Source organism: Branchiostoma lanceolatum, chromosome 15 (genome assembly GCF_035083965.1).
Source record: "Branchiostoma lanceolatum isolate klBraLanc5 chromosome 15, klBraLanc5.hap2, whole genome shotgun sequence".
NCBI classification, from domain to species: domain Eukaryota; kingdom Metazoa; phylum Chordata; class Leptocardii; order Amphioxiformes; family Branchiostomatidae; genus Branchiostoma; species Branchiostoma lanceolatum.
Window position 1 is genome coordinate 7,302,958 of NC_089736.1, and position 9,000 is coordinate 7,311,957.

Below are 9,000 nucleotides of genomic sequence, written 5' to 3' on the forward strand. Positions count from 1 at the left end.
TTGCTTGCAGTTTTGATGGGTTGTCTTCCCGTTCGTACTTGGCTGAGACCAACCTCCTTGCTGAGACATATTGTTTTGGGTTGTTTACATGTTATTATCCGTTGTTTTCGTCAATTAGTGATTGCAATAAAGATCCTTTCAAAAAGACCGCCTGTAAAGCCTTTCTTGCGGACTTTCAAGTTAGGAGCACTTTCTAAGTTTGAAGGAGTGATAAGACAGAAAGGGACGGAATCAAAAAGGAATATTTTCAACTAAGCAATAAGAAAGCAACAGAAAATATCAGAATACTCAACAATTTATTTGTCAAGATAAGAAAATATCTTCTTCATACAATACATATCATAACACAATGGTTGTCACATATTCATAATCACTTTTAAAAAAGCAGCAGTAGCATATAGATTTTATGTACAACGGTTTCACGATATTGCATAATTTTCTCTCAACATTCAATACATCACATCACATTAAGTATTGCACTTTGTGAATAGTCTCATCTGAACAACATTCAACCAATAACATTATCATGCCAGCACAATATGAACATTTTTACACAATGACAATACAATATACACAACAATGTTAAAATGTATCTTTTAGATACAACTCGGATCACATCGAGACTGTGATGACGTCATTGACAAGTGGATGTTCGAGAAGGTTCAAATGTTGTTCAGTATCACTTCAGAAGACGGTTCTATGAGAGCAGCGATGTGGAATGGACTGGAGGTCAAGGTTCACTGGTGGTACTGCTGGTAACACATCATGAGGAGGTCCGGGAGGGGGAGGCGGTCCATCATCGTCATCAACACCAGCTGCAGGTCCAGAATGCACCTGTCTACAGCTGGGCAGGTGTTCATCCTGGGAGGGGGAAGAGATGACAGGTGTCAGTCAAATCAACATTACATGCAGGACTGATGATAGGTGTCAGTCAAATCAACATCACATGCAGGACTATCCATGCAGTCAACAGTCTTATCAGGTTAGCTTAGGGCTTGCAATATCTTTCTGAAATAACAATTCTTCAACAATTTCACAGAAAGGATGTGCAACACGATGAAGAAGAATTACAAAACGATTCGAGGAACTGACAATGAGGAATCTTAAAATGGCGGAAAGGTGCAGTTACCTGGTGTTGTTGACAAGACTTGCGGCCAAGTTCAGCGCTGCCAGAGCGAGGCTGGAGGAAGCGTGTTGACAGATGACGTAATCCTGCAGTGATGTCACCAGCAGGTGTCTGGCCAGGCAGCTGGTCAGGTGGTCGTACTGCCCGTGGGCCGCCAGGTGCTCCAGGAACAGGACGGAGGTGGGAACGGTCAGGTGGAAACCAAGCGTACTCAGGACTCTTCTCTCCAGCATTCTCAGCTGTCCCCGGGTGTACTGGCCTTCATCACACAAGCCAACAACCTCTTCAGCACAGAGGGGGTGGACTTCCTCCTGTAAACAAATGGTGGGAAACGTCAGATACATGTATTAGGAAAAAGCATACATGTCATGGACATATATACAGTCTCTGCCTACTATGACGATCTACGATATTAATTGCAAGCAACAGCGTTTCCAGTAGGAGGCGTGGTCACATGGTCAGACAAACTAGTAATTGTATCTCGCAATGTTTAAAATCAAGCCAGGGTTTGAAAGTGGGACCAGGTTGAATAACTTCTTCCCTAAACCACGGCCGAAGCACAAAGAACCAGAATTTCAATCATAATCACTCTGTTCCTGTAAACTAACGAGCAACCAGCCTACAAATTGCATGGGTCACTCATACTTGTGTGTACTTCACTAATGGAAGTCTTTTTAACAATAAACAATAAACAATACTTCAACACGTGCTGCACACTTCAATCAATGTTTTAATTGTCACCGTGCTTCTAAAATCAAATCTATATGGTTGGATCATTATCAATGTAAGAATCCTAGCCTTATCTTTAAACACATAAGCCTCAACTCACCATTTTGGCAGCGATGAAAAGCGCAGTAGCCCCGAGAAGCTGTAGGCAGTCCAGTCCGAGGGGTGTCACGACCAGGAAACGGTCCACGATGTTAACTGCAAGAAACAGCGTTTCCGGTAGGAGGCGTGGTCGAGTGGTCTGACACACTTGCGTCAACCAGCGGACAAGGAGGCCTCGCATCTCAGATGTGATCTGTAAAAACACGGATAAAATCTATTAAATCCCAATCGTTCTTTATTAATTTCTCAGGACGAACCTTATGAAACCTTCGAAGGAAAAACCAGAAAGTCAATTGAATGATGCCGTTCAAAGATCTAACAATTTATCTCGTCTATAAGCAAATTAAAAAATGTAAACAAACAAATGTATCCACCAAAATTGAAGCAGACGAGCAAAAACATTGGAAAAGGGAACGCCCTGGTACCTGAGGTTGGTTGTTGAGGGACTGGACGGGATGAAACTTGACTTCGTTGCTCTTCATCATCAGAAACCACTCGTTCAGGTAATTATAAGTCGGGTCGGCAGAAGCCAGCACCGGGCTGTCCACGACCATCTGGTCGGGCACACTCCACTTGGGTGCCGCAGCCACACTGGTGAAGGCATCGGTGCATTCACGCATTGGACTGACATCGTAGATGTCCTGGAAAAGTACAAATCATGATTACAAATGATATCATGAACCCATCCAACGAGCAGTTTTTTTATAAATCGGTCTATTTAACCGTAGAATTTGTCAGGTAAGTATCATGATCAATCAATCGCATTAATTTGATAAAAAAAAAACGATAAATTCCTCTCTGTTATTTAGACACGTGACCGTTCTGATCACAGGAACATTGCAAAACTGAATACTTATTTTGCTATGATCGTTTAATGATGATTTATATACTTTATTTAGAAATCAGATAGTACCGTACAAGTGCCGATCATCGACCACATACCTCGCAATGATCTGAGTCCGATGTCTCCCCGTCACTACCACGCCGGGATTGGAAATTCATGCTGGGCTTCATAGCGATCGCTGCCGAAAACATTACAATCAGAGCACGGTAAACAATCGACGAGAGTAGCAAAGCTTCACTGGATGTTGGACGATCTCGAGATGTTGTCAAATCCACGAGGAATGGTAAAGATCCATCGAATATGCCCCGATTTATAGTTGAAAAGATAGACGGCTCAGTCTTGTAGACGATCGTGATGTCTCGTCAGCATGTTTCCCGCCAAATCCACACAATTCTCCCTGCGTTCTGATTGGTTGATTTGATAATTGCCGTCAGACACACCTGGACCGTCTCTGTCTGGACAATCTATTGTCTGCTTTTTGATTGGTCAGTCGGATAATACAATCATAAAATGGCAGGAAGCCGCGCATTCCTGCACGTTCACCTAGGGATCAAGTCAGACACAAGCGTCTGCGATTTGTGGACCAACCAAAATCAGAAAAGAAACGTCTCTGATTAAACGACAGTCTTTGATTAATTCTTTATCTATTACTGTGGATGGCAATGTACAATTAGATACTTGCATTGATCTATTAGCTGAAGAATTGTCGGCATCTGTCGTCGTTTGAATTTGCTTCTTTCGTTTCAACAACACTCAGTGGAGCTTTGACAGCTGGACTTTTGGAACATATCACTAGAGGCCGCTGCTGGACGGTCTTTGTCAAGTTTGTAATGTACCTGGTGACAGCAACTTATCACCTCTTCTTCACCATTGAAGCCTTTCCATCGAAGGATAAAATCTATGTACACTTTCTCTTGAATAACTGAGTATCCACGGCCCACCATAGGATTTCTAAGGCTTTTATTACTGACACAAACGGTCACGAAACGAAGAATAAATGGTATGCCTGATCTAATCTGTAAAGACTGGGTAAATATATACCAAACTTTTCCCATAAAGTCCATGGGCCAAACAGGTTTTTGGTACCACCGAGAGGGACAAGTGCTATCATGGATTTTTTGTATCTGTAGTAGCCAAAGTTTGGGGGGTAATTTTGTGTAAAACAATGTATTGTTTACGTTCCAAAATCAGGCATTTATTCAGGCTACCTATGGGGTCTTGTGTGATACATTACATTGATTGCCCATATCATTCTCTGCATTTGGGGCTTTAAATCAACAAAATCCGTCAATTCTATCAGGAGTTATAAGGGTTTTAAGGATTACAACCAACGGATGCCACTCTTCAGTCCGTGTGCCTCATTAATTCAGCTTATTTCACGGTCATGTTTTAGCGCCCTCTATCTCTCAGCCCCGACTGCAGCATTGTGAACCGTGATCAACCGCACCGTTGCAAGGACAGGATACACCAAGCAGGTGTTGTAGAGCCTCCTTGGCTAGACCAAACCAAAATGGCATCGGAAAGGAGACACACCAGGACTCGGAACACTTTTGAAAACCGATGGTGGGTAAAGAATTTCCCAAAGTGACGGAGCAATATCTGTGACAGTCGCGGTCAACGCGCAGTTTGCGGGCACCATCGGTTTTCAAACGTATTTCGAGCCCTGATGTGTCTTCTTTCTAATATCATTTTGACTTGGTTTACCCAAGGAGGCTCTATTCTACAACACTCGCTTGGTGTATCCTATCCTTGCAACGGTGCGATCACGGTCCACAATGCTGCAGTTGACGGGCTGAGAGATAGAGGGCGTCAAAACATGACCGTGAAAGCTGAATTAATGAGGCACACGGACGCGTGTAGTGGTGCCTAACATCAACATGCATGTAAAGCTGGAGAGTTGCCAGCGCAGTTTGGCAATTCCAACAGATCTGGAAGCCGCACAGCACCACACGTTTTATTGCTACTGTACTACATATATACAGAATTGTTTCAACTACAAACTTGAATAATGCGTGAACCTGCGAAATAAAGTTTCCAAAAAAGTAACTGAATGTACTGCAACAACAATGGCATGGGTTTGCCCTTAGAAATAGCCTCCCGCTAGTTGGGCAACCCTAGCATGTAACTAATAGTTACATGCTGAACCAATAGATAGATAAACAATGGCATGGCAGGGATTTAAACAAACAGGTACAATGTATAGGAAGTGCTGAATTCTATATCTGTTAAATGATTTCTCATCCTCAGAAATAGGCTTTAACATGGGTTTACAGTGTACAACGTTGTTATCATTCGATGAAGAAGAGGTGATAAGTTGCTGTCACCAGGAACATTACAAACTTGACAAAGACCGTCCAACAGCGGCCCCTAGTGATATATTTCAAAATTGCAGCTGTTGAAGCGCCACTGAGTGTTGTTGAAACCAAAGAAGCAAATTCAAACGACGACAGATGCCGAGAATTCTTCACCTAACAGATCAATGCAAGTATCTAATTGTGCACCGACGTCCACAGTAATAGATTAGAATTAATCAAAGACTGTCGTTCAATCAGAGACGTTTCTTTTCTGATTTTGGTTGGTCCACAAATCGCAGACGCTTGTGTCTGACTTGATCCCTAGGTGAACGTGCAGGAATGCGCGGCTTCCCGCCATTTTATGATTGTATTATCCGACTGACCAATCAGAGAGTAGACAATAGATTGTTCAGACAGAGACGGTCCAGGTGTGTCTGACGGCAATTATCAAATCAACCAATCAGAACGCAGGGAGAATTGTGTGGATTTGGCGGGAAACATGCTGGCGAGACATCACGATCGTCTACAAGACTGAGCCGTCTATCTTTTCAACTATAAATCGGGGCATATTCGATGGATCTTTACCATTCCTCGTGGATTTGACAACATCTCGAGATCGTCCAACATCCAGTGAAGCTTTGCTACTCTCGTCGATTGTTTACCGTGCTCTGATTGTAATGTTTTCGGCAGCGATCGCTATGAAGCCCAGCATGAATTCCCAATCCCGGCGTGGCAGTGACGGGGAGACATCGGACTCAGATCATTGCGAGGTATGTGGTCGATAATCGGCACTTTTACAATCTGATTTCTAAATAAAGTATATAAATCATCATTGAACGATCGTAGCAAAATGGGTATTTAATTAGTTTTGCAATGTTCTTGTAGTGATCAAAACGATTACAAGTCCAAACAACATGAATCAGTTTATCGTGTTGATTAGATTATTGCAATTGACTAATTCCTGGCAATTCCACGGTTAAATGGACCTAAACCTGCTCGTTTGATGGGTTCATGGAATCGTTTGTAATTATGATTTGTACATTTCCAGGACATCTATGATGTCAGTCCAATGCATGGATGTACCGATGCCTTCACCAGTGTGGCTGCGGCGCCCAAGTGGAGTGTGCCCGACCAGATGGTAGTGGACAGCCCGGTGCTGGCTTCTGCCGACCCGACTTACCTGAACGAGTGGTTCCTGATGATGAAGAGCAACGAAGTCAAGTTCCATCCCGTCCAGTCCCTCAACAACCAACCTCAGGTACTAAGGCGCTCTCCTTTCCTATGTTTTTGCTCGTCTGCTTCAATTTTGGTGGATACATTGTTTGTTTACATTTTTTTACTTTGCTTATCGACGAGATAAATTGTTAGATCTTTGAACAGCATCATTCAATTGACTTTCTGTTTTTCCAGCAGTTTTCTAAGGTTTCATAAAGTCCGTACTAAGAAATGAATAAGGAACGTTTGCATCTCGCATTAATTTAATTTTATCCGTGTTGTTACAGATCACACCTGAGATGCGAGGCCTCCTTGTCCGCTGGTTGACGCAAGTGTGTCAGACCACTCGACCACGCCTCCTACCGGAAACGCTGTTCCTTGCTGTTAACATCGTGGACCGTTTCCTGGCCGTGACACCCCTCGGACTGGACTGCCTACAGCTTCTCGGGGCTACTGCGCTTTTCATCGCTGCCAAAATGGTGAGTTTAGCATTATAAGTTCGAAAGTAAGACTCATTAATAGTGATCCTAACGTATAGGTTTGATTTTAGAAGCGCAGTGACAATCAAAATATCTAACTTTTTAATTGTGCAGCAAGTGTTGATTTGGTTGGTCGTTCGCTCGTTCGTTCGTTAGTTTACAGTAACCGAGTGCTTATGATTGAAATTCCGGTTCTTTGTGCTTCGGCCGTGGTCTAGGAAAGTATTTATTAAACCTAGGCCCATTGACAGATTCCTCTCAAACCCTCACTTCATTGGCAGAGGTTAAAATTGTGCCCCATGGCATATGTGCTTTTTTTCCTAATACATGTATCTGACTTTTCCCACCATTTGTTTACAGGAGGAAGTACATCCCCTCTGTGCTGAAGAGGTTGTTGGTTTGTGTGATGAAGGCCAGTACACCCGGGGACAGCTGAGAATGCTGGAGAGAAGAGTCCTGAGTACGCTTGGTTTCCACCTGACCGTTCCCACCTCCGTCCTGTTCCTGGAGCACCTGGCGGCCCACGGGCAGTACGACCACCTGACCAGCTGCCTGGCCAGACACCTGCTGGTGACATCGCTGCAGGATTACGTCATCTGTCAACACGCCCCTTCCAGCCTCGCTCTGGCAGCGCTGAACTTGGCCGCAAGTCTTGTCAACAACACCAGGTAACCGCACCTTTCCGCCATTTTAAGATTCCTCATTGTCAGTCCCTCTAGTAATTTTGTAATGTTTGTCATCCTTTTGCACAGCCTTTCTGCACAGTAGTCCTGTGAGATCCTGTGAAGTTGAGAAAATATTGCAAGGCCTATAGCTTGCTAACTTAACAAGACTGTTGACTGCATGGATAGTCCTGCACGCACGTAAAGTTGATTTGACTGACACCTATCATCAGTCCTGCATGTAATGTTGATTTGACTGACACCTGTCATCTCTTCCCCCTCCCAGGATGAACACCTGCCCAGCTGTAGACAGGTGCATTCTGGACCTGCAGCTGGTGTTGATGACGATGATCGACCGCCTCCCCCTCCCAGACCTCCTCATGATGTGTTACCAGCAGTACCACCAGTGAACCTTGACCTCCAGTCCATTCCACATCACCGCGCTGGTTGTACTTGCGACACCCGTCTTCTGAAGGGATACTGTACAACCTTTGAACCTTCTCGAAAATCCACTTGTCAATGACATCATCACAATCTCGACCTGATCCTGAGTTGTATCTGAAAGATGCATTTTAACATTGTTGTATATATTGTATTGTCATTGTGTTAGATTATTTCATATTGTGCTGGCATGATAATGTTATTGGTTGAAAATGTTGTTCAGATGTGACTATTCACAAAGTGCAATACTTAATGTAACGTGATGTGATGTGATGTATCGAATGTTGAGAGGAAATTATGCAATATCGTGAAACCTGTCGTATGTAAAATCTATATGCTACTGCTGCTACTAGTATTTTGAAAGTAATTATAAATATGTGACAACCATTGTGTCATGATATGTATTGTATGAAGAAAATGATTTCTTGACAAATAAATTGTTGAGTATTTTGATATAATCAGTTGTCAGCTGCATCCTTATCGCTTTCCCAGACACACTGATTCAAGCTCAGCCATCTTCACCAGTACAGTAAAAAGATTAGGAAACCCAAGAGTTGAGAATATTCCCTCTTCATTCAGACCAGTCCCAGTACTAGTCTAATCCCTCCTCCAACCTTACAAAAGGCCCCTTAACTTGTAAAACTCCAGAAAGCAAAGTTTCTCCAATATCGTCGCCCTTGCAATGGGACTTACATTGTACAATGCTTTATAACTCATAATTGAAAGGAAAGGCTACATTTATATTGCAATGGTCAAAAATCATTAGGAACCTCTGAATACAGAATCTAATTGCTTTTTCCTTATTCCGTGACACACTCACTCATTATTTTGTTTATCGTCTGTTGTTCCTTGTGTTTAATACTGTTACAAGGGTAAGATGAGCTTACAGTAGTAAGATCCAATGATATCATAAGTAATACATCATCATAGATGCAATGGCCTAGTGAAATGGTGCAATGGCCTAGTGGGTAGAATGTTTGCCTTGCACATGGTAGGTAGATCCCGGCTGGGTCATACCAAAGACTCTAAAAAAGGTACATACTGCTTTCTCTGCTTAGTACTCAGCATTTGGGAAAGAGTATGGAAGTTAAACACACACATCACTGCCAGC

General features: G+C 43.1%; 2 protein-coding genes across 2 annotated transcripts; one reads left to right on the forward strand and one right to left on the reverse strand.

The window, feature by feature from the left end:
• Positions 1–279: 279 nt before the first annotated feature.
• On the reverse strand, positions 280–2,956 carry LOC136421089 (cyclin-O-like). Its single transcript, XM_066408237.1, has 5 exons — positions 2,897–2,956; positions 2,380–2,595; positions 1,956–2,147; positions 1,130–1,437; positions 280–861 (listed from the first exon to the last, which is right to left on the reverse strand). Exons 1-5 carry the CDS (start codon positions 2,954–2,956, stop codon positions 738–740), a joined length of 900 nt encoding a protein of 299 aa, XP_066264334.1. The 3' UTR covers positions 280–737.
• A 2,424-nt stretch (positions 2,957–5,380) lies between these two features.
• LOC136421090 (cyclin-O-like) lies at positions 5,381–8,347 on the forward strand. Its single transcript, XM_066408238.1, has 5 exons — positions 5,381–5,862; positions 6,141–6,350; positions 6,595–6,786; positions 7,114–7,454; positions 7,735–8,347. The coding sequence occupies exons 1-5, from the start codon at positions 5,770–5,772 to the stop codon at positions 7,856–7,858; spliced, it is 960 nt and encodes a 319-aa protein (XP_066264335.1). The 5' UTR covers positions 5,381–5,769; the 3' UTR covers positions 7,859–8,347.
• The last annotated feature ends 653 nt before the right edge of the window (positions 8,348–9,000 follow it).

What these genes read in the sequence shown, in the direction of transcription:
- LOC136421089 (XM_066408237.1), bottom strand. Translation starts at nt 2,956, where the DNA reads ATGAATTTCCAATCCCGGCGTGGTAGTGACGGGGAGACATCGGACTCA. An exon ending in CCCTCAACAACCAACCTCAG is followed by an intron (nt 2,148 to 2,379) that starts GTACCAGGGCGT and finishes GTGTTTTTACAG; the next exon opens with ATCACATCTGAGATGCGAGG. An exon ending in TTTTCATCGCTGCCAAAATG is followed by an intron (nt 1,438 to 1,955) that starts GTGAGTTGAGGC and finishes ATTTGTTTACAG; the next exon opens with GAGGAAGTCCACCCCCTCTG.
- LOC136421090 (XM_066408238.1), top strand. Translation starts at nt 5,770, where the DNA reads ATGTTTTCGGCAGCGATCGCTATGAAGCCCAGCATGAATTCCCAATCC. An exon ending in CGGACTCAGATCATTGCGAG is followed by an intron (nt 5,863 to 6,140) that starts GTATGTGGTCGA and finishes GTACATTTCCAG; the next exon opens with GACATCTATGATGTCAGTCC. An exon ending in AGTCTTGTCAACAACACCAG is followed by an intron (nt 7,455 to 7,734) that starts GTAACCGCACCT and finishes TCCCCCTCCCAG; the next exon opens with GATGAACACCTGCCCAGCTG.